The sequence below is a fragment of the Parus major genome, chromosome 2 (genome assembly GCF_001522545.3).
Source record: "Parus major isolate Abel chromosome 2, Parus_major1.1, whole genome shotgun sequence".
Lineage (NCBI taxonomy): Eukaryota > Metazoa > Chordata > Aves > Passeriformes > Paridae > Parus > Parus major.
This window is the reverse complement of record NC_031769.1, coordinates 16,116,569-16,144,555: the sequence shown is the minus strand read 5'-3', so window position 1 is coordinate 16,144,555 and position 27,987 is coordinate 16,116,569. Positions and strand designations below refer to the sequence as shown.

General features: G+C 37.5%; 2 protein-coding genes across 4 annotated transcripts in view; one reads left to right on the top strand and one right to left on the bottom strand.

The window, feature by feature from the left end:
* Positions 1-3,914, top strand: part of APBB1IP (amyloid beta precursor protein binding family B member 1 interacting protein) — a 64,712-nt gene extending 60,798 nt beyond the window's left edge. Inside the window, exons 13-14 of the mRNA XM_015617068.3 lie at positions 292-389; positions 2,350-3,914. Of these exons, the coding sequence (XP_015472554.1) occupies positions 292-389; positions 2,350-2,883 (632 nt within the window). The 3' untranslated portion in view covers positions 2,884-3,914. The remainder of the gene's footprint in view (positions 1-291; positions 390-2,349) is intronic.
* Positions 3,915-4,869: 955 nt separating this feature from the next.
* Positions 4,870-27,987, bottom strand: part of LOC107199703 (protein adenylyltransferase SelO) — a 23,638-nt gene continuing 520 nt past the window's right edge. Inside the window, exons 2-19 of one of the 3 annotated variants that reach the window (XM_015617069.3) lie at positions 26,664-26,782; positions 26,302-26,430; positions 25,522-25,586; positions 25,367-25,423; positions 25,170-25,268; positions 21,115-21,182; positions 20,359-20,446; positions 19,463-19,532; positions 18,757-18,829; positions 18,123-18,206; positions 15,922-16,051; positions 15,343-15,387; positions 15,173-15,254; positions 14,991-15,083; positions 11,565-11,644; positions 10,689-10,732; positions 6,752-6,831; positions 4,870-6,419 (exon numbers count right to left, since the gene is read on the bottom strand). In XM_015617069.3, coding sequence (XP_015472555.1) covers positions 6,297-6,419; positions 6,752-6,831; positions 10,689-10,732; positions 11,565-11,644; positions 14,991-15,083; positions 15,173-15,254; positions 15,343-15,387; positions 15,922-16,051; positions 18,123-18,206; positions 18,757-18,829; positions 19,463-19,532; positions 20,359-20,446; positions 21,115-21,182; positions 25,170-25,268; positions 25,367-25,423; positions 25,522-25,586; positions 26,302-26,430; positions 26,664-26,782 — 1,529 coding nt within the window. In that variant the 3' untranslated portion in view covers positions 4,870-6,296. The remainder of the gene's footprint in view (positions 6,420-6,751; positions 6,832-10,688; positions 10,733-11,564; positions 11,645-14,990; positions 15,084-15,172; positions 15,255-15,342; positions 15,388-15,921; positions 16,052-18,122; positions 18,207-18,756; positions 18,830-19,462; positions 19,533-20,358; positions 20,447-21,114; positions 21,183-25,169; positions 25,269-25,366; positions 25,424-25,521; positions 25,587-26,301; positions 26,431-26,663; positions 26,783-27,987) is intronic. The other 2 variants (XM_015617070.3, XR_004495616.1) reach the window with 2 other exon arrangements.

Sequence of the window (27,987 nt, the reverse complement as noted above, 5' to 3'; positions counted from 1 at the left end):
GCAATACTACAGCACACTGCAAACTTCAAAATGCTGTTATGAAACACAAGTGTTTTAATGTAAGGTACTTTATTTTCTTTAAATAATGAACAGAATATAAAAATATGAATATGAAAAGTCACAAAATGAGCTTGAAGTAGAAAACTGATTTTATTATGTATAAAAACCGAGTAACTTGTGGAAGTTGTGAAGAAATTTGTATAGCCTTTTTCTTAGTTGGTTATTCCCTGATCTAGTTAATATCACAAAAACATAACACTCTCTTCCCTCTGACTCCTCTCGTTGTCACAGGTACTGTTCAGTCAAATGGACAGATTCCCCAAAGTGTTCCTTGTTCCAGTGCAGAATTTCCAGACCCTCAGAAGAAAGCCGATACATCCGAGGTACAGGTGAGCAGTTACTACAGTTAAATGTCACCTGTGAACAAGTTCTCCAAGTTTGTTTTCCTTCACCTTCTATCTTCCCCCTCAAAGTGCCAATGAGAAGGATTTGTTCCTGGGAAAAGTGGCTGCCCCTCCTCATGTTTTACACACTGCAAACAGTGTGTGTGCTGTGCAGAACCAGGACCCTTCAGTGGGAGGTGAAGGCACAGCCACCCACTGCTTCTGGTCTTCAGAAAAAGCATCCATGAGTTCATGTAGCAAGAATAGGAATGTGCCTGCTAGGATAGTCTCAAAGTGTGCTGCCAGAGCCTTGGTGCCATGTTCTGTCTCTGCCAAAAAAAAAAGTCTTGCCTTTTACAAGGCATGCAGTAGTGTTTTCAGTAGGGAACACTGCACAGCTGAAGATGAGTGTGTAAGAAAGGAGAAACTATGAAGAACAAAGAGAAAACATTACATGTTTTCCTTGGGCTCTAAATATATTTCTTAGTTAAACTTCATGTACTTGAACCAAATCTGGCTGTAAAAATAGCAATGGGTACAGTTAAGAGAACCTCAAGAACATCATACAGAAAAAAAGTAAGCATTTGTTTGCAGTTAATTATTCAATCTCTCCATCATGCATGAAGTGCACAGAACAAATGATATTAAATTCCTAGGATTTTTCTGTCACCAGCATTATATGTTCTACACTTCCCATTTCTGTCTTTGAGTTCCTCCTGTTTCTCTGTTCTGAGCCTCACTTCCTCTGGACCAGATCACATTTAGAGAACTCAGCCAGTGGCTCCCTCCTCCTGTGTCTGATTTACTTCCATGTTTGTAGGCAAGGAGTGAGGAAGAAGAGGCATGGCATTAGCTCATGCCAGAATTAATGCTGCTGACTGCAGAGATGCAGAGCTCTTTTCTCAAGAAGCAGCAAAGAAACAGGAGGAGCTAGAGATCTGTGTGTATCCACTGGGCTTCGATCTCATTGCAGTTATGCATGTGGTGAGATAGCTCCCGTGACTGGAATGTTGTCATGAAGGGCCACAGGCTGTTTAGGAGAGAGACCAGGAAGGTGGAGTCACCCTTGATGTGAGGCAACACTTGGAGCATACTGAGCTCTGCCCTGGTGGGGATAAAAGGGCAGGTTAGTAAGGGTGACACAGTGATGGGTGTTTGCCACAGGCCGCCTGGTCAGGAGGGAGTGGATGAGGCTTCTACAGGCAGCTGGAAGCAGCTCCACAGTCACAGGCCATGGTTCTTGGGGTCCTTAACTATCCTGACATCTTCTGGAGAAGCAAAACAGCAAAGCACAAGCAGTGCAGGGGGTTCCTGGAAAGCAGTGATGACAACTTCCTCTCACAGGTAGTGGAGGATCCCACAAGGAATGCTGGGCTGCCCAAGCTTATACTAACAAACAGGGAAGGCCTTGTTGGACATGTGAAGGTTGGGGCAGCCTTGGCTGCAGTGGCCATGGGATTGTAGAGTTCAGTACTGAAGGAAGAAGTGGCAGGACAGAGAGCACAATTACAAACAGGGACTCCAGGAAAGCTAACTTTAGCATCTTTAGGGATATTCTTGGAAGAATCTCATGGGAGAAGGCCTGAAGGGAAGAGGGGTCCAAGAGAGGTGGTCAAAATTCAAGGATCATTTCTTCCAGGCTCAAGGACAATGCATCCCAAAGACACTTTCTTGATGTTAGTCTTACTAATTGTAATTATTTGAAATTTTAAAAGTACTTGTTGTCCGTGGACAGCATTCAAAGAAGCACTATGAATACTGTCAACAGGGAGGTTTCCACTGTCAAACCTCTGTGGCAGCTCCAGAAAGAAAACAAAATACCATTTTCATGTTTCTGGCAAAATGTACTCTACCTAATTTCCCTGTCACTACACTGATGTATTTTCACATTTTTTTATGTTCTTAGGCAGTGGCATTAGTTTACACATTTATTATGTCTGTCCTTTTATTTTTCTGCTTATTAAAGGCTGAAACAAATAATGCCAGTGTACGAAGCCTGGCCCAGCCATTGCTGAGGCCACAGAAAGTCCAGAGTAAGAGGACATCACTGCAGCCTCCTCCTCCACCTGAAAGGCGTTCATCTGCTATTTCTGCTTCACCAGTTCTGCCCTCCAAAGTGAAACGAGACAGTGGCATTTTCCTAACAGATCCAGAGAGCTTTCCAGCACCACCACCTACACTGAAGGTTGATTTTCCTCCACCACCACCACCTGATTTCTGTGAACCACCTCCTGATTTTGTGCCTCCACCACCACCAGTCTCCAGCAGCAGTAATGGAGATGTGCCATTACCCCCTCCACCTCCACCTGTCTCCAGTAAGCCACCACCACCTCCAGCGAAGAAACCTGTACCACTTCCTCCAAAAAGGCTGGAAAGCACAGGACAAGATGGAGAGCCACAGTCAGTGGGGCCACCTCTGATGGCAGGGGGAGGCAAGCAAGCTGATTTCATGTCTGACCTAATGAAGGCTCTTGAGAAGAAAAGGGGTAATAGCTCCTGAACTCTGGGAATGGGTAGACTTTAAGACATAGCTGGTTTTTTGAGGCATCGCGGAAGGTCATGCTGGATCAGGCTTCTCCAGGAGGAATTCTCCTTCAGAGTTCCTCTTGGGGTGGGGGGGTGTCTTGAGAAGGTGGGGCACCCTTTGTCTTCCATTCTGTCCCTATAACCTGCTCTTTTCCTCCCTACACCTCACCATCCCCTGCTCTTAATTCCCATTCCACCACCAGGCCAAGGTAAGAATTAGCTGGAGTCTTGCTTCCCTCCACAAGGACAGCCAGGCATGGTGGAGCAGCACTCTGGAGCCAGCCATTTCAGAAAGTGAAATGCAGCTACTCTGGCTGCCTTTTTAGTAGAAATTGAGTTAAAGGAAAAATACCGTGTCCTCATGCAAATTTTGAGAAGTGGGAAGGAAGATCCTTTTTCACAGAATTGCCCTTAAAAGTACTTCATCAGAAAACTCCCAGCTATGGGGGATTTTCTTCCAATACAAAGATGCTTTTAATTTTTTATTTTTTTTTTAAATAGTAGGTCTTAAAAATTAAAACCTCAGCTAGATTATTGGGAGATGCAAGTTAGGGCCAGGACCATTTCCAGACAGTGTCACTCCAAATGTTACATATTCCTGTTTCTATATGCAATTCAGTCATACCTGTCAGCATTCACAACTGCTACTTTGAAATCTCATTGATTTGGTTGCCGTAGACAAAGAAAAATATTTTATTTTGAAATCATATATGCTTCCATGGTAAGAAGAGATTTTTTTTCTGTTGGTTAACATTTGTCTTCAAACTGTACCTAGAAATGATCTGTCTTGTGAAAGGCTTTGTAATTATCTTGTATCTGATAGGAATGTCTCCTCCTCCATTTGTTCTCCCCATTTAATTCTCCACTGTTCGTTTAGGAAGCATTCATTGTTAGCTCTTAAATAAAAATAGCTTCTATTTTATATCTGTACAAAGTGTCACAGTTAATGAACAGCCTTTTTCTGGCAATTGGAACTTCAAATATTTTAAAGAATTTTTGCCTATACCTTCTAGACTTTGTTTTTATTTTTTCTGGTTTTTGCCTCTTCTCATGCACACTTGACCTTCTAAGATATCAGCGGTATATCTCTGTATTTTGAATGATAAAAAAGCAAAGTGTGTGGTCTAAATAAATAAATACATGAAAGCAGCTGACAGAGCAGGGGATGAGCCTGCTGTTTTTGTCAGAATGGATTGCTAGATCCAGAAGTGGTGTTGGAGGTGAGAGAAAAACAAGCTGCTGGCAGTGCCACAGTCTGTGTTTTGGGTCATCTCTAGTCTTATTTGTGGCATAAGGTTGGTTTGGCAATACTTAGATATCTGCATAACAAGATCAGCAGAAATAAGAAAGCTGTAACCATGTCTTCATAAAGAACCTTTCCCTTTGAAATTACTACTTTTAAAAAAATTCTATTTTATTTTATTTAAAGCTGAAAACAGTGTTTGGAATCACATGCATTTCTTCCTGAAATGATTTTGCTTTAAATACCATGTTAAGCTGACACAGAGAGAGTCCATCCAGCTCTTACTGGTTTCTGAGCTGCCTTGCTTTCAGCTGAACTGAGCAAAAAGCTCTCACCAAGAAAACTATGCCCACCACTAAGAAAAGTGTCACCTGGAAGTCTTGAATTGACATGCTGAGACATTGAAAAGGTATCTCAGCACCCTCAAATTGCCAAACTGAGAAACTCCCTTGCAGCCAGTGCAAAGCTCATACAGGCCTCAATTCAAAGTGGAGTGGAAAAATACCAACAGCCTAAAAGTGAGAGGGTTAAAACTAGAAGTTTAAAAAAAAAAAAAAATTAAAAATGAGGAAAGGATTACTGTTTCCCAATCCCTTTCCATATATAACTGAAGGAAGCATTATGCAGAATCATTGAAGAGCTGGACAGTTTCTGACTAGGTATTAGGAGTGCACATATTTGACATACTAAGGTGACAACAGCTGTCTGCAAGTCAACTATTTTTAAATCAAATTAATTTTATGAAATATACACCCAGCATCAAAATAAAGCAGAGTATATCCTTGGAAAAATGTTGCACAATAAGGTCACAAAGCACTGAGACTTTTACAATGGATTTTCTAGCATTCACTCTTTTCACCAGAATGCCCAGCCTCCCACCTTATTTCCTTCCTCCCTTCTCTTTTGTTACAACACAAAAAAACCAATTTTATACATTTTTTATATCTGCAGTCGATCATAATTCACACACTTAAACAAAAGAAGTTGAACTTTCTTAAAAAAAAAAACATAAACAAAAACAAAGTCTACAGAAAATTCCAGAAATCAATTAAAATGCTGTGATGATTAGACCTCTAGCAACTATTTTGTGTATGTACATGGCTACATGGAATTTTTAAAACGTAAGATTTAAACTTCATTCAAAGAACAAAGCTGCCCCTTATTGATACACAATTATGTGGCTTGATCTGGTACCAAAATATGCTGCAAAATACAGAAAGATGTTCCAATGCTGTAATTCAAAGTCTTTGTAAAAAGAAACCAATCCTTCCACCTCTACCTAACCTACTGCCCTCTAAATGGTCTTTAGATCACTTAGACCTTACAGCATTTTAGCCTGCAAATATCTGAAATTGCAGCACATCCTTTTTAACCTCCCTCCATACCAGAAATGGAAGCAGTCTCAGCTGACACACAGTCCAACACAGTCCTTTTCCAGGTCCAAACAGTGAATTTTTCCTGAGACTTCATATCTATGCAGCAATAATCTTTCTACTCCTATCAAAAGATAGTTTCAAAGTGCAATGGTCCTCTGGATAGGCACCTGACACCAGCAAAGACACCAAAACTTACTCTGGAGTAAGTCACTCCCAAGACCTTTGCTAAGTATTTAACTGCATTTCCTTTAAATCTTTTGTCAACTTAATGGTACAAAACATAATCAGAATGAGAAAAGGTCTATGATGATCCTCTATGCCAGGTCTGCAAGATTTAACATTTATGTCTGCAGAACACAGCTATATTTGAGTGTGTAACAGCAAGAGGAAAATTCATCAAAATACTGCATTATTAAAACTAGCTTAGATGGATTTTAAATTGATCAGTCACTAAAAGATACTAAGACCCACCTGATCAGCCATGAATTTTGAAAGGTTAAGTGTGGCAGAACTTAAATATTGGGACTCAAAGTAATGCACAGCTGAATGTGAGAAACAGAGTTGTCAATGCCAGCATGATCTGCTGGTGCAACCATACATAGTGATGCACTTCTTTAATCTTAAAACTTCATAAAGTGGTCAAGAACAGTAGCAGATTCCAGCCCACAAAGTCTAAGGGGAGAGAAGTTCCTGTGGCTTGATCCATTAGCCCTGTTTGAAGGCTTGAGCTTTGACCTTGATCATTCTTCTTGCTTGTTTGAATTTCCCTCAGGATGAACAGCTGACTTTCAGATGCTTGGCCCAAGCTGGGGGGCGCAGGGAGTACCCTGCTCTCTCTGCAGCCTCCTGCCTCTGAAAGGGGTGTTGTAAAACCTGCCCTAGGAGCTGAACCTGGAAGCAGTTAAAAATGGGTAAGTTTTAATACAAAATGCTTTCTGGTAAACAAGGAAAGTTTTTTCCATTTTGCCTTATGCCCTCCTGGCTCCAGAAAATACCACATTAATTGCTTACTATTATTAGTACTGCTATTAATACAGTCACTACTATGTATGTTATAATTAATATTATTAATAATTTTGTTAATATTTTAAATAGCAATTGGTGTTGTATAGTACAATTTGGGTCAAAATGTAGTACAGTTCAAAGTGTAAATGTAAAAATTGTTTCTTTAGCTGTTATGACAGTTATTATTAAATCTGCCACAAAAAAAAAGATAATTTTACCTCTGAGAAATCATTCAAATTAGCTTTTTGCACTGCTGATTCTGCCATCCAATTCCTAAGTATGTATCTAGGATTAACAGCTGAAACCAAGAGTAAATAATGTTAAATTTAGTTAGACATATTCAACAAAATGGAAACAGTCATTGAAACATGTCACTGAAATCTTCAAGAAGATTTAAATTTGCAGATCAAGAAAAAAACACATAAAATGGAAAAGGAATTAATCAATCTACTTAATTCTATGAGTTGCTAAAAGGATTTTAAAACTTGCAGTATCAGTAGTGCCAAAGTGCCAAGCAGAAATTGGAGTAGCCCAGAACATGACATTGATACGGGAAGGATTTCCTGTCAGGAACACCTGCAGGCTTTTCAAGTGTGATGAGTTTATCATGTGATGAGTTATTCCTGCTGTGTTGATGGAAAACATTTCAATGTTCAACCTTTCTGGAAATCACAAAAATTAATACTGTATTGTTTAATTTAAAAAGAAATTACTAAGATATATTTTAAAGTATATGCACTTAGATACTCCTTCTATGTCATGTAACAGAAGTTTAGTCATAAAAGTCTTTAATGTTACATTTCAGCTGTGTATTTCAGAAACTACTTTGTCAACTTCCCTTTTAATCTCCTGGCTGGGGGTAGGCAGAAGCTCTTCAGATTTTTCCACAGCTGTCTGTTGTATCTTTTTGGAAACCCTCATGACAACTGCACTGTTTCCCTGCCTTGTTTCAGGCTGCTTTTGTCTAGCGAGCAGTAGAGAGAATTTAGCTAAACTGAAGATGAAACTGCTAAATTAGTAGACCAGGATATATCCTACAGCAGAGCTACTAACAACTTGTAAAAGGAATTTTGTCAAACTGTATGCCAGGGACAATTCTTATCAGCACACATGGCTCTAATTATCAATTTCTTAGCAGATTATGTCAATGAAATTACTATTTTTGTTCTGCAATTAAAGCCTAGAATTCTACTTCAGTAAGTTTTCCTGTTACCTAATGCTCAAAACAACATTACAGAATAATTGTAACACTTCAAGCCTGTTTTGAAGTCTTAATTTGCCATTGGTCTGTATATTTTTCCCAATACAGTTAGCATTTATTACATTAAGGTATTAGTGATACCAAAGGTTTTTCATCCAGGCACTTGAAACCAAAAGTCTGAGATTTATGGACATACACAAACTTTATCTCCTTCTCTTTGCACTGATGTCCCAGTAGGTTTTATATGAAAAAATGTTAGCTTTAGATATGAATAAATGTTAGTTTTATATATTTCTTTTTAAAAATCCACAGAGATTTATAAAATATTCTTATAAATACCCTTACAGCATATTTGAAAGAGGGTATTAGAAAAAGCAGAGCAATCATCAAAATTACCATCTCAAACTATCCTCTACTCAATTCCTTTAATCAATTAGTTATTAAATTATTTTATTTACAAATAATATATTACAAGGGGCCGCAGACATTCTTCTTTTTCACATCCCCACTGTCCAGTATGTACTCAGACATATTAAAAAAGCCAGTAAATACAACTGTCTACTGGGAATCCTGATAACCTCTACACAGGCATAACAACACTGCCCTAACTGCTAAAAACCAGTGTTTTATCACTTGGCAAAACAATTTGCACTGGCCAAGTATTTGATTTAATCCAGTAAATGGCTTATCAATAGTAAAGTGTGATAACTATTTTTAAAAATATTTTTAAAGGTGAAAAAGTTAAGATATGACTCATTCAAAAAATGGTAATTCACATTACAGCTGTGAGTCATTTTATCAGGAGAATATTTGTCCCAGAAATAAATTCTTAACAATTGCAAATTGACACGCTTCACAGTGGTTTTAAAAATACTGGTATTTAACACAAGTGACAAGATAATTATGAAAGAGTAATACAAGCCAGGTAAGAAAAGGGCAAAGCAAAAGAACTTTCGTGCCCTTATAAGTATGATCTGGTCTACTTTTTTTACATGCTTCTTTTGTAAAGAAATACAATTTTAGACTTGGATTGTCAAAACTTTTTGATCAACTCCAGAAGAACTAAGTTTAGGCAGTGCAAGATAAAATGCTAAGAATTGAAAACTACATAAAGGGAGAATAAAATAAAAATAATGAATAAGTGATGACATCAAATGATTCAAGTTAATGTACTTTGAGAAGTGAGATTTTTTTATGACACTTACTAACAATTAGGGAAGGGTGAGGAATAATGAGGTGTTAATGCCAATATATTCAAAGTCAGTCAAAGACAGCAGTACACAGTTTAGTGGAACTTCCCAACACAGTTGAGAATCTGAAGAGCCATGACAGTTTTGTCTTCAACATGAAATGCTGGGTAAAAATGCAGAATTGACTGAATTGAGCCAAATTTCTGCTGGAAGTTTTGCTGACCAGCACAGCTGTTAAAAGCAAATGCTCAAACAAACAACAAAACAAAAACTGAAATAATTTTAAAAAGACCACAGGGGCATCTAATCAATCTATTTAAATGCACAGATAAATAAATATAAAATGGAACAAAAAAAATCCCAAAACCTCTGAAAAAAATTTCAGTCACTCTGTAACATGGAGCAGCTAGCAAAAATCCAACTAGAAGTGTTGATTTTAAATAAAACAATAACAAACCAACATTAGTAGCCTATTATAAATTTTTGCATCTCTGCAGTATGAATAGAGTGATAGTTGATTATATGGAAGAAAACTAACTGAACCATTAATCTTTGCAGATCAAGTTTTGACTGCTACCAAAACTAAGACCATTAGCACAAGTGTGATTTTGGAGGCAAAACCTTTTCTGTGTTTCATCCATCTTCTGTACTATGAGATCTTCTGAGATGCATATGGAAAAACATAATGATAGTTTACAGAAGAGCATTGACAAACTAGGATCCTTTCTGATTTGGAATGAACCTCAGAATGTCATGATTTTCTCTAAAAGCAGAGTCAAAAATACAGAAGAATAAGAAGTGTGTTTAGACAGTTTTCAGCATCCAATTTTAGCTGAGGAAAACAGGAGCTTGAAAACTCAAAATGATAATTGAGCAAAGGGCCTCAGAAACTCACAGATGAAGCTTCTTAACCCTATCAAAAACAATAAAATAAATACCTGTTCTTGGTAGCTCTTTTCATATTAACTTTCTAAAATGCATATAGAATTTTAAGAATTGTTCTTTAAAAAGGATAGAGCCTTTGTTAGAAAATGGGGATGCAAACCTGAAACCATCTGTGCCCTCTGTAGTTTTACTCTCATTACTGAAAGTCAGTGCCAGCTCCTGCCATTTTCCTAGCAAATTGATTGGAGCTCTGGAAGAAAGTGCCCAATCAATACCTGACAAAAGAGTGCAGCCATTTCCATCCTGCTTTGAAGGAAGCACCCTGCAAAGCAGTGTAACAGCAAAGCCTCTTGTGCCGAGTTTGATCAGATCCTCTAGTTCCTGCATGCACTTTGGCCATTGATTTTCAGTTGCTCATTTTCTCTAATAAGCAAATGTCACAAATTTATCACAGCTTATGCATATCAAAAATATCTCCCACTGAACAATTCTTGGAGTTTCATATCTGCTGTTTCTGCTGTGATACCTAACTGCAGTACCTTTGCCATTTTGTGTTTAGAGTAACTTGGAGAATCAAAGCACTTTCCTTTGCCTTCTATGACTAGATAATCCTTTCACAAGGAGTTTTTTCTCTGAGTGACAGAAAGGAAAAGCATGTCCCTATCAGAAATCTGAATTCTCTGTAGCACATAGAAAGGACAGAGACAGACAGAATGAATATATGGTGTTACAAGATTTGCAGCAGCATAATGAGAGCTTCTCTTCTTCAGAAAAATATTTTAGTTCTACCCAAAAAGAAAAATATCTAACACTAAAGAAACATGTAAATAAATATGTGCCATCTGCAAGAGTATAATTCCTTTGGGTTGTTTTACTCACTTGCCATTCTTGTTCTTCTTTTGGCATCTGAGTCATTGTTGTTACTACACATGAAAAACAAATTAAAAGAAGAAAAACAGGAAGCATTTTGGCTAGTGAGGGTTATGCTGATTTATTTTTAGAAATATCTTATTTGACTTCCATTAAAACCATTAAGTGCTCTGCTTTTCTGTTTGACAGAAGCTTGTGTGAATCTCTTAGAATGATCAGACTTGGAAAAAGCTGCACATTCTTGTAGGTTTTGTGCCTTGTATTGATTTTTCCCCTAAGAATTGTATTTTCTGCATAAAATTTCCAATATATGTATTTATTTTCACTATTATTAGCCATGCATACCATATATAACTAAGAAAAAAATGTTATATTTTTTATTGATTTAACACAAAAGAATCCTGTGCATTCCTATCTATGCAACACCATGGTTTTCAAACACAATCTGTGTATTCGCAACTGTTCAACTTCCATCCCCTGCCACCACAATGTTATTACATAGTAAATATTCATATATAAAGAGTAATTAAACACTAGTCATTCCTATGTACTTGCAGAGTCTATTTGTGATTCTTTACTGAGTCTGTAGGATTGGTATTTTAAGAAAAACTGTTAACCAAAGAAAACTGATCAGGTGCTCAGTGAAGGACAAAGAATAGAAATTACTCCTTCCATGTCATTTTTATGTACCTGAGTGTCAAAACAGAACTACGGCAGCAATTATTGTTGAACCCAGCACAATCTAAAACCATGAACACAAAAAAAGGTGTATGAAACCATGCTTGGGGCAGTTTATTAGACCTGCTAAAAGACTATGGAAAATCACTGCAGATCAAAGTTGCCTGCTTCTGGGAAATACACACTTTAAACTGCAATCAGACTTACCTTTTTAACCTCAGGAGGTACATAGTGACCCATTCTGAAAATAATTTGTGTTTACCCAGATCCTGGAGAGCCCAGAACTCCTAAAGAGAAAGAAACATTTATTGACAGATAATCAGAATTCCTGTTAATTCGTGTTAAGAAAAAACCAAAGTAAGCAACAAATAATGTGTTTTAAGCCCATCTGGCAACTAAACCTCACATAACCACTTGCTCATGCTCCCCCTCAATGGGGCTTTAAAGGAAGGTTAAAAGTAAGAAAACTCGTGGATTGAGATAAGAACATTTTAATAACTGAAACAATTTAATAATAGCAATAATAATAGTAATAATAGCAATGAAAATATGAAAAGGAGAGAGAAATAAAACCTGACAGAAACAATTGATGCCATTGAAAAAACAATTTCTCACCCACCTATGCCCAGCCAGTTCCCAAGCAGTGCTCCCCCCTGGCTCTCCCCTAATTTATTTGCTGAACATGACACCAAATGCTGTGGGATATCCCTCTGGCCAGTTTGGGTCAGCTGTCCTGGCTCTGTCCCCTCCCAGCTCCTTGTGTACCCCCAGTCTCCTTGCTGGCAGAGCACCAGGAGGAGCTGAAAAGTCCTTGACTTAGGGTAAGCCCTGCTCAGCAACAACTAAACCATCAGTTTGTGTGTTATCAGCATTATTCACAATCTAAGTCCAAAACATAGCACTGTACTACTAGGAAAAAAACTAACTCTTTCCCAGCTGAAATCAGGACAATGAACAATAAAATGATTTAAAAGGCAAACATATGCTCACCCTTCCAACAATTTTCTCCCTAAGCATTCTACTAGTCTCTTTTCCTCTGTATTTGAATTATTCCTTTTTGGTAGCATGATACATCCAATGACAAATGGATGACAAATTTTACCTAAACACCTCATGTACTTCACCCTTGTTTTTCCTTGGCTTATTGTCTAACCTATTTCATTCTTTTAAGCTATATAATTACAGGTTTCACTCTCTTCTGAGACTTGTACATGGGTCAGATATATTCACAGAGATTTTTTTTCATCAAAAATTGTACAATAAGCAAAATATATAAATAAAGAAAAGGTGGAGAGAAAGGGAAACTAAAGGCTACAGGGATAGGAGAAAACTGAGAATAGAGACAGCAGGAGAGGAGACAGAACTTGGAAAAGGCCAACAGCAAGAAATGAGAGCTTGGGCTTACTGCCTCCAGTGCTGGCCAGCAAACACAAACCAGGCCTCCCTGGCTGATTACACTGAGCTAACAGCTGCTTCATATTCCTCAGCTGAAAGCAGCCAAAGCTCACAGACTTCAGAGAATGAACAGATTAGGAAGAAATGGACATAGATAAAAGGAGCTAAACAGCACATATTCAAGAAACAAAAAGTAAGGGAAATTAAAAGTAAGAAGAAGAAGTTTTGATCCCATCTGGGTTTTCTTGTTGGTTTTTTTTTTTTGAGGAATAAGAGTAAAAATATATGAAAACTATATTTGATCACAGAAATGAGAACAGAAATGACTAAGAGCTGGGAATCAGGCAGGTGGATAACTGGTGAGTGTGAGAATCTAGAGTTTGTTCAAAGATATGCAGAGGTAGGCTGCTTTAGGAGGAATTTCAGAATGTTTTCAGTTAATACTAAATATAAGGACTCCTGCAGTGTTCCCGAAGGATCCTGGTATTTTTAGGTCAACTTTGGTATGCAGCTGAAAAAAATCTTAAATTATGTACAAATCAATATGAAAACTTACTCATAAAAGTATTGGTGTGTAAAGAAACAGAAGTGAAATTACTTTAAAATTTAAATTCTTTAAAACAATTAAACCTTTTCACCAGCATAAAATTGTACTTGTTTTTCCACATAAGCTTTGGAACTCAGAATTTGTGGGCTAAATAATTTCATTCTGTGGGAAAAAAAAAGATCAGATTGCTACCAAGTGAAAGCTGGAAATGACCCTTGGTGTAGCAGCAGGGTCACAATTCCACCACAATCGCTGGTTCCTCAGCCAACATCTTCAAAGATGGGGAGATGGAGTTGCCATAAATGGAAAAATCCCTTGGGTTCTATGACAAAAATACCTTCTTTCAAACACACCCATCCACTTATCACCCTCCTGTGCAAATGATTAATTCCAAAGCCACAGCTCCTGGGGTTCTTTTTGTTGCTTACCTCTAGAGTATCTAAACTTTTAACATCTTAATGGCTTCAAGTTCATAGAAAAGGTCAGGACAGACTTCTTACTTAACAGAAAAAACCAAGGAGAACCAAAAAATTTGCTCAAAACCACTTAATTATACTTGGAAAAAGAACCATCAACTCCTCATTTTCATTCTGTGTTTTACATTCCTGCTGCATAAAAACAACCTCCAAAGTCCACCTGCCCTCATTTTAAATTGGCTTCAAAAACAGACATAAATCAGATGTATGGGGAAGGCAATGAAGTTTCCCAGGCAAAATGAACAATATTCATCCCATGGAAAAGGCACTATATTAAAGAATAAAAGGAAAAAAAAAATTGGCTCTTGCAAAAAGGCTTTTGCTTCGCAGATTAGGTTGCTTTTCAGAACCAGATTACAAGCTTCCTTTTCAGAATTTCCCTCTTGCTTTTTTACCCAATTATGATTTGCCTAGCACCTCAGTCCAGTTCAAGTATTTCAGCTGTATTTCCACTTTCAAAGATTGCACTCACCCAGGTAAAAAAAATTAAATAGTCTCAAATCTATGGTTATACTTGGTCCTGAAGAATAAGTTCAGGCTAAATTAGCAGCAACACAGGAGGGGATAGCAGGCTGAGCAGGACACAATAGCAAAATGTATTCTTATGCTTTAAATTACATTTGAAACCAATCTTGTGCTCAAGGAAGGGCAGAGGCCAATCTGGGCAGAGAGTTCTAGCAGGAGTTTATGCTGAGAGGGGACCTCCCTTATCAGATACTGAGACAAACAAACATGGCTGAGAGCAGAGGTTTAGGCTGCTGGGTTTACCATGCACAGTTTGGTTGACCTGAGGCTGAAATTTTCCTGATGAGCCCTGTGAAACTGCACTTGTTGGTAAATCAAAAAAAGGGAGATGAGGGGGAAGAAAGTTCTTTGTAGCAGACCCACATCAATGTGAAGAAAATCACATTCCCCATTGTATATCAGTATTTATGACTACCCATATTGAACCTGTACCAAAATCTGACTTCAGCATTCTTCATTAATGCACCTTTCATTAGTACTTTTGATTAACATATCCATCATTACCAGACACAGGCTTAACAAAGGGTGGTAGCCTGACACAGGTATATTAGTCCCTCTGTCCCTTAACAATGATACAATCTTATATTTCCCAGATGAATCATGGCTTGAGGTACTATATTGTGATTACTCTCCACTTGATTTACTCTTTTTTTGTTAAGTATTTCTAAGATTGGGTGCTTGTATTTATACCTCAGGAATATGGAGCTCCTTTAACTGGTCTGCAGTAATTTCACTCAGCTCTCGGAATGTCATTGTAAAATCAGCCTTTGTATCTTCCATAATCTAGTGAATAAAGATACTTCTATGAATGCTTTTCAAGTGTGGGGTGTCAGTTCAGATATTTGCCAACAAAATTAGCAAAGTAAACTCACTTTTAAGAGGAAAGCAATCAAGTAGTTATCATTCTCCTTCTCCCCAAGAAGACCCAATTTTGTTTTGAATAGTTCTGTGAAACTGAAAATGGTAACAAAATACGGAAATTGTGAACTTTACATATTTTACAGTACTGAGACTAGAAGGTTTCAGTTCTGAAAGTGCATACCGAGTGTAATAGTGCTCACCATACCCCTCCAAAATTTGGGAAGCTCTGCAAAACAAAAGAAATGTCAAGTTCTAAGGAGCTACAACACTGCTGCAGGTATAATCCTGCTGTACTTTAACCAGTGAAAACTTCTGCCTGCCATCTCAGAAACACTGATACTCTGAGTCATCAGCGATCTGTTCTTCCTATAAAGATCTTTACAAGAGGCTATTAAAATACTACTTCATTACTTCAGGAGGGTGCATGGTCTTCCTAAGTAAGTGTCTTACAAAACAAGCTAGACAAACTTAGAACAGAAAACTACAGGCAAAGGTCCTACCTTAGTGGAACAGGCAGGATCACACAACATCTAATACCTCTCTGTGGTCCTATTATACTACAATTTATGACCAATAAAAACTTTTCTCCCCACCCTCCAATCTTATTCTGGCCAATAATTAATCCAGAATCAATTTCCAGTTAAAAAGAAAATAAAATATTTTAAAAGCTAATCCCTTTCTTTCCTAAGCATGTGGTGATTACAGTGTCTCCCATCTCACTAGTTCCTTTAAGCATTACGATATTTTAAGGATTACTTACAGCTGCTTTTGCCTGGGATCCAATAAAGGTTTTAGAGCTTGTAACAGCTTGCTCAGATTAAACAGCCCAACACTTGCCTGATTTCCTATTTTATACCTCCTTTCATCATCGGATGTGTTTGGAACAAAATCTGTTTAAAACCAAACATTAGTTTTCTGTAACAGAGTAATTACAATAAACAATCAATGTTGAGATACTGAAATACATTAATTTTTGTATTTAGACAGCAAACTTATAGAAGACCTAAAACTACTAAATATTTAAAATCAGATCACAAGAACACTTATTTAAAGTGAATTAACTCAAGATCTATTATTTCAAAATCTAAGGAATATATCCTTCACACACAAGTTCCCATGTGTCACAAGTGACATTTTCCTACCTGAAGATACAAGGTAAATTCAGATGGTTACAGAGAAAAAGACCATTTTTGCATTAAAAACACTGTCTTTTATACTTAAACCAAATATTTTTACTACATCTAGTGCTACTATTTTGCACATAGATTAAGCAAACAAATGTCCAACTAGACTCAGGATTTAAGTATTTATGGAGAAGTCACACATACAGTGAACAGTACTTAATAGGCCACCTAAACAAGATTTGTTTCAATTGGACAAGCAAGCTTTGTATTCACATAAAAATCAGGCCTAATGTGTTCCACTACGCAAATCCATTATCTGGGAGATAATAAATACCTACCATGCAAGTTACAGGTACCCAGAAGTAAAATGTATACCTACCTACAGCAGCAGTCTGTGCAGGGATCAGTGGGAACCCTCACTCAGGTCACACCCAGGTAAGCTGATCAATGCCCACAGCATCGCCTGAGCCCTCACAGGACACTGACAGCAAGTGGAGCTCTAAGGAGGAGACTGGTACCTCATCTGTCAGATCTGGCGAGTGCTTCAAAGCTGAATTTCAACTCTAACCCTCTCATCTGGCTCCAGGATGCTCTATCTGGCTGGGACAGAGTCAGTTCTCTTCACAGCAGCCTGTCTGGCACTGTGAGTTGGACTTGTGACTGAAACAGTGCTGATAGCACAGCAAAGTTCTCCACACAGCTCAGCAGGGCTGGCCCAGAACCAAAGGCTCTATTCTCACTCTGCAACCCCAGAAAATGAGGCTGGGATGGGTAAGAGGCTAGGAGGGGATGCAGCTGGAACAGCTGAGCCCAGCTGACCAAAGGGATATTCAACACCTGTAACATCATGATCAGCAATAAAAACTGGGGGTAGTTTTTCCAAGGCAGCTATTACTTGGGGATTGACTTAACATCAGCCTGCTGGTGAGATACGGTGAGTGATTGTCTTTGCACCAGTTGCTGGTTGCTAGTGCCCCTTTTTCCCCTTGACTTATTCAGATGTCTTTATCTTGACTCATAAGCTTTTTCTTAGCCTTGCTTCTCTAATTCTCTCCCTCAGCCCACAGCAAGGAGGAGTGAACAAGTGGCTTGTGGGTCCTTAACTGCCAGCTGGAGTCAAGCCACCCTACAGAGAGAGAGCTAAAAGCAAAAAAAGCCCCATTTTGTTCAATACAATAGAAACAATATGACATTTATTCTCATGACTTTTCCTTAATTTGAGGCTGCAGGCATGAAAACACATAGCAAGGTAACCACTGCTGATTCTGAAGTTTATTCAGTTGGAAACTATAAACAATATTCTAAGAATACACATTTATGTATGTACTGTATGTGTGTCTATCAATCCCAGACTGATTGAGTTAAGACTTTCAAAGAAAGGTTACCATGACTGTGTAGGTTTGATTTCTTTCCTTCCAACATATAATTAGCTGCTGTGACTACAAAGCTAAAGCTTCATGCATGTAAAGTTACTGTCTTCCACTTCTGCTTTTGGCTGCTTCCAGCAATATAAAATTTTTAGTTTTCTTGGCTTCTGTTGTAGCATCTATTGAATTGATGGTGTTCAAGTGGAAACAGTCTCATGGAAATGGGTTTAATAGTAATATATCATTTAAAAAATTCAAGACTTTTAGTTCTTGAATGCATCCTGTATAGTGTGTCATAAAACTGGTCACTGATGCAATTTTTTCCCCTAAAGCTCTTCAAATAGTACATATGCTTATGGTTTTTCTGCTAATAATGAAAAGAGGTTTTCATGCAATGGAAAGCATATAATTTAATATAAAAATATTATCTTAAGTAACAAAAAAATAATAAAAACAGGTGTTACACTCACTTGGATCATAGGACTCCATAAATCCAAATGGACCATAATCTATTGTTATGGACAACAAACTGAAGTTATCTGTATTGCACACACCTACAGTTAAACAGAAAGGAGAGACAGAAGTTAAAATTCCACCTGAACCAAATCTCTAGGCAATTTGCTGTGAAACAGGTCCACTGAATTTAGAGAGCTCTCAGGAGTCAGAGTCTGGAAAATGAACCTGTCCCTGTGCCCCCAGCCCACGCCCTGCAGGACACTGAGGCTCCTGCTCCCACTGCTGTTTTGGGGTTAATCCCACAAATCTGCAGAAAGCTGGACAGCTCTGCCTCCTGTGCACTGTAAAAGGCCAGGGCTTTATGTGGATGGACCCAGTTCAGAGCAGTTAAACTTACATGTGGCATCAGTACCCTGTCTTTGTACATTGTCCTGTTGCAGCAGCTCTGAGAATTCCTGCGCCCCTATTCTTGTCCTGTCACAGCTGAGAGATCAGACAGCATAACCCTTACAAAAGCCCCTTGTGTAACAGATAAAGCTGCAGGTGAAGACATCAGCAGAACTGAAGATGGTGACAAATAAAAGCCATTTTTAAGTACTTTACTGTAAAGTGACCCTCCCCTAAAGCCAATGCCATCTGGCACCTTACCATGTGCAAACCCCACAGACATCCACAAGGAAATGAGATTTGCAGTCTTTGACACAACTGTAGAGAAAAATTCCTAAAATCAAATACATCTTTTAGTTCAAGTTCTCTGTATCAAACATATTGAAATACATAAGCATTCCATTTGCTTTAGAAATATGTAACACATTCTATTTTTCGAATCTATGTATCTGTCAGGATTTGCCATTCCCATTCCTAATTATGTGAATGCATAAGAACCTTATCCAGCAAAGACTGTAGTTAAATAAGTATACACAGATGCTCTTAAAGAAGTTAAGTAAAATAAAAGCAACAAAAAAACCCCAAAGACACTATATATACTAGGCAATATACTAGAATATACTATATAGGCTACATTTACATTAGCAAAAGCACACTTCCTCATTTCATGACCACTGTTCACCGACAACCTGAGCAGTAAGAGAACAAAAAACAACAGAAAATAGAAGCTTCATAATAAATATTTTCATAATGGAAACTGGTGAAAAATGTTCGTATTTGACTTTGAGAAAACAAAAAATATCAAGAAGCAGATTTTTACTGATGAGAATTAACAAACTTTTGATAATAAAACCTGAACCTTACTTCAAATTTTAAAATCCTATAAAACTTGAAATTGTGAAGATCTTACTGTAATTTTTGTTCACATCCTTGTAGGAAATAAAAATGACTCTTAAAAAAGACTTACCAGGTATCTATTTGAATCATTCATAGCTATTGATGGAAAATGTTCCTGGATGATAAAGTCCAGCAATCTTCTGTAATAGCAGAAACAGAATTCTTTAAACAAAACTGGTACTTTGGAACTGATCATTAAAAATTCTTGTTCTCAAACAGCAAAATGCTGATCTACAGCTTGCCACAAATAGTTATTAAAATCTATTTATTCCAATGAATATTAGATTAAGCTCTTCCAAATGCTTAGAGATAAAACCTAAGGTTGTAGTCATACATACAACTGGAGACTGAAACACAGGGTTAAAATTATCCCACCATTAAATCTCCAGAGCATACCAGGACATGGTCTTGCATGCAGCAATATCCATTCTTTAGGGAAAAAAAAATTTGCATTTTAAAAAAAAAACCAGTATAAGATTACAAGGGATTCTACATCAGAATTCTCAAAATAAAAAGTTACAGCTGAATTCCTATGAAGCAGGGTTACTTTCACAGTAACTGACCATTCCAAAACAGTGCTCTACAAGACAGGCTTAGGGAAATGGGACACATGCATTAAAATTTGCAGGAACTCTCACAGAAAACTGGGAAATGTATGAACTTACACTTTCAACTTACAAATCTTTCCAAAACAAACAACTCCTCCCTAGTGCTTAGTTACCAGAACTACTTTGGTATAAAACTTTCCTCATTTTGTGAGATCCAGGCCTTTAGAAACATCTCAAAGAGTTTTAACCCTTGTAAGATCTTTGGTATGCCTGTATAAAAATAGCAGGTTTCCTTTCTAAATTACGTAATCTTACTTGCTCAATAATTTATGTCTAAATTCCAACTGTATAAATGAATTCTAATGCAATTTGATTGTTGAGAAAACTATTACAGTTACTATGAAGATTCAATTCAAACCTTAGTAAGTCCAGTTCCCCTGAGTGAGCTAAGATTTCCAAGGATCCTATACGAAACCATGATTTGGCAAGACGTAGCACTATTGCACCTTAAATACAAAGACAAGTGTGTTTAAATGTAAACAGAGTATCAGCAAAATAAAACAGTTCCATAGCAAAAGCCACCATGTGTTGCTTCTATAGACACAGAGTTTATATATGCACAGTTAAAATGATATTTTGTAAGGATGCCTAACACATAACAGATGAATATGTATAACATTATTTTACTACATATGCATTTTAATGATAAAGCTTGATTTGTTATACCAGCAACCACAGGTAAAATTCTGTTAGTGCATTAATATTAGAATTGCTCCAGAAATGCCAGCCTCAAAGAAAGAACACAAACAGATTTTCTCCATGCTGTGGCATCTGACTCTTTCAGAGCACATATAGGTGATGTAGCAATGACATGGCCACAACTGCATTCCACCCATCCTGGTATTGCTATCAAAACAATGGAAAATTCCTCTAGTTTTTAATAACAGTTCTGCAGTGGGAAATGAAAATAATATTCTTGCAATATGTATGCCACAGTCATAAAAGACTGTTCAGAGGACTTCATTTCTTAAACCAAGATACGTTTCAGATTGATTTTCTCAGGAGAGGTTTTATATCTTAATAAATTAAATTAAGACAATTTATTACTTTTTATTACACATTTTTATGAAGAATTAATTTACAATGTTGTAACATTTTAAAATATGTTCATTACCTCTTTCTTTCTTAATATTTCCATTGTAAAACTGGTCTCTCCACACATCATCATCACTTACAACTAAGCTGTAGCAAACAAGAAATGAACATTAAAATTTATCTCAGCAAAAATAATTAATAACGAAGATCAAAGCAGTATTTTACAGAAATTAATTTTCTTCATAGAAAGAAACATTGTTTTGGTGGCATAGCTTTGTATTTACAGATGACACGGGCAAAGAAGATGCTGAGGCTTACTAAGTTCATGACCAAAATGCATTTATTTTGTATTTAAAGCAATGGTGTCCAATTTCGTTACTCTCACTGTTCTTGGGGAGATGGCTGCCAAAAAGAGCAGTGCAATCACATGGAACCTGAGTGACAGATTAGTGTGACTGCAACATTAACTAAGTCACAATTTCCCTGGGGACAACATGGAAATTTTGAGGAGAGAGAAATTAGAAACCAAATTGTTGCATCAGGTGGAGGTTGCCCATTATATGCACCAAAATTGTCTCAGAAACTTCAGGGACAGGTCTGTGACCCTTAGCAACTGGTACTTGGACTTTTAAAAGCAATCTCTTCCTTTCATTTGCCTTAAAATTCTTCACATTCTATAAATTTTCATGTTTATCCAAATACTGAGGTCTGTGAGAGTTCCGTACAACTTGCTTTAAAATATTTCACAATTTAGATTAATTCTATGAAATAAAGTACATAATTTCATTGTATTTTCTATTCTATCAGGAAGAATCAATCATCACAAACTATGCAAAGGCATCATGTTCCTCCAAGATTAAAGAGTAGGAAGTTTCCTCTCCAAAGAAACTGGGATTACACTGACAATCCAGCTTGTTGCCATCTTCTGAAAGAGATCTTAGCCCCTCAATAGGCTCAGAAGACCCCTAGTTCAAGAATCTAGCAGGAGGATAATTCAGCTCATTTTGTATAATTCTTTTTTTGTTTGTTTTTGATAACTAGAAATTATCACTCTATTCAGGAGAGACATGGATCTACTGGAGAGAGTCCAGAGGAGGGCCACAGAAATGACCAGAGAGCTGGAGCACCTCTCCCACGAGGACAGACTGAGGGAGTTAGGGCTGCACGTGGGGAGTATGGGCAGACCTCACAGCACCCTCCAGTCCCCAAAGCTGGCTGGAACAGATACTCTTTGCCAGGGCCTCTGGCAATAGGACAAAGGGGAATGGCTGTAAACAGAAAAGGGGCAGGTTTAGATAAGACATCAGGAAGAAGTTTTTAATTCTGAGGGTGGTGAGACACTGGAACAGGTTGCCCAAAAAGGTGGTAGATGCCCTATCCATGGAAACATTCAAGGTCAAGTTGGAGTGGCCTTTGAACACCCTGGTTTAGTGAAGATGCCCCTGCTCATTGAGGGGGAATTGGACTAGACCAGTAAAAGTCTCTTCCAATCCAAATTACGATTCCATGATTCAGAATATAGTTGGGTGGCATGCTGCTCGACAATTACTGCAGTTAATTGTATCTGCCACCTATTAGGTAGATGAAGAGAGCAGAGAAGACCAAACTTTTTTTCAAGGTACACAGCAAGGAGCAAAACACAAGCCTAATATTCCATTCATAAATATGACTGAAGTTAGTCACACTGTTAATTCCCAAAAGTTAAATTTTGGAAGTACACTAGATTCTGGTTTTACATACTTTAGCATTGAAATTTTAGAAAGAATTCAATTTAACCAAAAATGTGGGGTATGCATATAAATATGTACAAAAAGGTCATGAAAAGAAATAGCACAAAGTCCTACATAGTGCAGTTGCTTGCAACAGTAACTGTGGGTTTGAAACTAAATTATCATTATTATATTAAGTATTTTTGTAGATATCTAGTAGCTATTAAAACTGAATGTTCTGTTAACTGCAAAGAACAGGCAGTGAATTATTTCAGGAGGGGAAAAATATATAGAAATCAATCTGCTCCTTTTATTGGAGCTGTACTGATACAAGTAGAATTAGGATTTGTTTTTGTCTTTTTAAATACCCATTTGAAACCAATTGGTATGTCTGTAGGATTAAGTACAAAAAGTTCTGACATAAATGAGATGGAAGAAGAAAATCTTAATCCTTCAAGAGAAAAAAAAAAAAAAAGAAAACCAAGGAAGGAACCTCAGACACCTACAATATACTGTGTGCAGCAGAGCACTAGGGGACAGAAGGCACAAAAGTTGTGCTACTAAACTCAACTGTTTTGAACAGATCTATGGCAGAAAGCTTGTTTTCTTTTCACTGTGTAACACTTAGCAGGCTCTCTGCAGAATTCCTACAGAATACCAGCACTTCTATTGCAGATAAAAAACCCATGGGGGCACCAACATTCAGTTAGTATGGACATGCAAGCCTTGAGAGCTGGCCAGGTATCTGAGCAGCCACAGGAACACACTTTTCCACTAGAAAAGCAATTCTCCAATGGTCCCTGTAGGTGGTAAACACCATTACTGGAGAGAAGACCAACTGTATGCTCACCCATAGGAAACAGAGCACTGAAACTGCTCTTACACCAAAGAAACTGGAACAGCGCTCATGGATGGATGGATAGATGGATGGATGGATGGATGGATAGATGGATGGATGGATGGATTATATCCCTCCCTTCCTGGCTCTCACTTAAAGGCATGACTTTACACTCCCAGTGCTCTGCCTGCTGTTCCACATGAACATCAAGCCCTGTGCAAGTAAAGCCACTCGGAAAACTACGCACACTGGTTCCCTTTTTTGACTAAATGCGTAACACTGCTCACTGGTAGTCCCAGTGTGTGACTAAAATGGTACTGTATGAAGTGTTCTGTATCTGGCAGTACAGTCATAAACTGTAGCACCCTATTGGGAACACAGTACTTAAAATTAATAGAGCAAACCAACCTGCTGGGTGTACTGGCATAAGCCATAAGGTTTTTCCTCCCACTTCTGCCAAGACTTGACAAGACCTCTGTTAAGTGCATCCCACCAGCCTCAGTACAACAGCTCCCCATCGGGAAGAATATGGCTGTCAGCTGGGGTTTTTCCAAATTAAGTCTTGCAAACAGTCTGCAGAGCTTGTACAACAGTTAAGAGAGCCAGGCATTTAACCAATCTGCCAGCAGAGAACTAAAGCACACTGTGTGCTCAGTAGAATTTGTGCACAGTAAAGAGGTAATTTCATACTGGTTTTGCACTGAACAATTTGTTGAGATGACAGCAAAGAGAGGCTCTAACCTGCCAAATGATTTCCTACTAATTTTCAGACATATTTAAAGTTCTGCATTAACAGCCAACAGCAAAGAGTCTCAAGATGAAGTCAATGAATGAACCATCAAAAATGTCATTTACAAACACTGCACTTTAACAGAGTAAATGAGTTAGAACTAATGCTAAAGAGATTTGCAGACACTTTGCAAATACAGACACCTAGCCATGTGGCAGCTGAGTACAGGCCTTTTCTGCAGAACATTTGCTTTATTTGAAGCCTTAAACACTGCAGTACAGACTTGAGACTACTTGGAACACAAAGTGAACTTGGCATTTTAAACACGATCATCTGAAAATATTCAGTTACTTTATTCTGAGAAAATCATCCAAATGAATAAATATGTTTGTCTCCTAAATGCCTTCATTCAGTTCTACCTCCAATATTAATGTATTGTATATATATATGTATATATAATATATAAATATAATGTATTATTATTATTAATGACTGACAATTTTTCCCAGCAATCTTAAAAATGACAGTACAAAAATATCCACTTTCAACATTATCCTAGTTGGCTAGATTCTAGCATTTGGACTAACTTTACAGAAATTAGTCTTTACTACACTAAAGTAGTTAAGTAGTATTTCTAGAATGCAGCAAACTGTGTGATGCAATTAATTGCTCTAGCTTATTATTATTGGAAAGTTTTACCCAAAAATCTGTGGAGAACGTATTTTGTTCTGATTGCATACATATGAAGAGATCTTTCATCCTGGAAACTAACTGTCCTGCTTTATTGATGTTCAGTGAAACTCAGTCACAAAATTACCTGTAAATTAGTATACTGTGAACAAATGAAAGAAAAATACCTAGCAGCTCTGCTTGTAGGAATTCCAAGATAGTGCATGGCCTCACTACATAAAAACTCTCGAACAGAAGAGCGAAGCACAGCTCTTCCATCACCATTCCTATAGAGAACAGAGAAATAAGGAACAGGTCATAAAATCAAGGGAAATTTCAAAAAGAAAACATTCTGTTTAGAGTACACAGAATAACTGCAACTTACCTGGAGTATGGGGTCTTTCCTGACCCTTTTAACTGCAGTTCCCACCTCTCACCATGCCTGCAAAAATACCATTGGCATTTCTAGCAATAGACCTCAGGTTAATCATGAATCAGCTAAGCTGAACACAGAGTTCAGACACTTAAAAAAAGTCACACCTGTTTGTATATACTCCGATCAAGTGGGCTCTTCCATCCCCCAGCTGACCTGCCCAGCTACCAAACTGACAAAAATTTAAATCAAGTTATTGTCCTCCATCATTTGTAGAAGTTGAAACAATACAGATTAAATCGAGGTCCTTACAAAAGATACATTTGCTTACATTTAAATGTTGATCCCTAAAGCTGTATTTCCACACTCACTCCAGAAATGAATCAGAAAACCGCAGGAAAAGAGTAACAGCAGTAATCCTCTTTTTTTTTAACCTTCCAGCTATGAAGCACAGCTACAGACCTGTCTTTTTTGTATAATGAGCCTTTACATCCACACGGCTTGTTTTGGTTTTTTTTTTTAATTGGAAATTACAAATCAAATTCTTCTCCATGAATAATCATAGCCATTCCAATGAAATGTGAATCTTAGCAATCATGGTGTTGCAGTGAGGCTCTGTCCTTCTCCACTCCTCTGAGCTCTTAGTGTCTATCACAAAGCAGAGCTGGCCAGGCTGTGGGGTGCTACGCAGGCTCTGCAGCTAATGAAAGTTAAAACAATAATTTGCTCCAGGCATAAACAAAAGCAGAGCAAGTAAACAGGGTACTGTGGAAGGATATTATAGTTCTCTTTCACCTGCAGCCTGTTTTGAAGAACAAGTCTGAAATCAAAATGTTAGTAAGCGTTCATGCACTCACAGGCATATACTCAGGTGCTTACAGGTATTATCAAGGTGTAATTCACAAGAAATACACAATTCCACCTGGAAGAACAAGTGCCATACTTACCTGGTGACCCCCATACCTATGGGCCAGTGGAACAGACCCAAATATCACTTTCCCACCACTGACAAACTCCAGAAAATCAGATGATCCTTTGACAGATATATCAAGATCCAAAATATTTTCAAGAACTTCCTGGAGAAAAAAATAATACTTGAACATGATCAAATTTTCAGTGCTAATAAACATGTTTTCTCTATGTATTTCATCATTAAAAGACATCTCACAATATGTTTTGAATGCTCTTTTTGTTTAAAGTATATATTGAGAAAATGTTTTACAATATATAGAGCATGAATATTAAAGTATACTTTAGTAAATGCGTTAGTAATTTCTATGAACTAGAGGAATAAAAAACAATAGCCAACCTTCGAAACAGCTACAAGATGAACTCTAGATTTAAAAGGTGTAGGATAGACAACTGAAAAAATGCAGTTTCTCACATTACGGACATAATTTTCTTGTATCACATCAACTGGAAAAGGATCTGTAAACATGAAACACAACATGGAAAAGAATCTGTAAACATGAAAGACAACAAATGCTGTAGAAAAAACAATTAATTATATTGTTCTTAGTATGTTTCCTCTTAAATCCAGCCAAGATGCTTTATAAACAATTAAAACTTGTAACATTACAACTTTACCAATATATATTAAGCCTTCACAAAAAGCAAGCCCAAATAAATTTAGGATTTCATTGTTTGGAATTTCTGAAAAGGACTGAATTCTGCAGTTAAAGAATCTACCAGAGTATTCTAGTTTTAAGATCTAAACCGTATCTAAGAATAGACTGAATAGACTGTGACTAGAATAGTCTCAGGGCAGTTTGATGTTGCACTCAATTATATACACCCTAAAAAATACCTGCAGGAGACAGAGTTGTTCAGCTTTACTCAGAGCTGAACCATGTAGTGCAACAGATCTAAGTCACTGTGCACCAGTAATTGCTGTGTACAGTCCATATGCAACAATGTGATCACCACACAACCCAAGAAAACAGATGAAGTCTTTTCTGAGTAATGTAAACAGTAAATGAATGAGTTAGGAGATTTAGCTCTTGCTGTAGCATACATCTGTACTCAGAAGTTCATTCTTCCGTCAGACCTACTCTGTGCCCTTTTCCATAGTAACAGAGGACAAATATTGTTTTAAAACAGTGTGGTTTCCCATCTTTATGGACTTTTGCTCGCAACAATCTTACAATTCCACATTAATTATAAAATCCCAGTACCTCATACTCATTGTTCTGTAAAAACTTGAAGTTAGTTAGCATCTCTGGAGCCTTGCTGCTAGCCATGTTCCTTACAGCTTCTAATGACAGATCCTGTTATAGCCAGCTGCCACAAGATTTATCACTATTATTTCTTAATGCTCACAAGTAATTGTGTCACCTAATGAAATTAGTTCTGTAATGTTATCATATCAATTAGCATTATGATTACACGCAGTTTTGTATGCCCGAGAGCTAGCAGAGCTAGAATCCTTTGTGTACTTCCAGAGAAGCGTCAGGTTATCAACTCTGCACTAACACATAATTGGGACTCGGGGAAAAAGAAGCTCCTTATGACCAATCCAGTTTTAATTATAAAAATAATATCTGACTATGTTTTTCTTCGCTTAGTTACTGCTTAGGGAGCTGCTACAACCCAACAAGCAAAAGCAACGGCCAGAAGTACGGAGCCCCGGGACA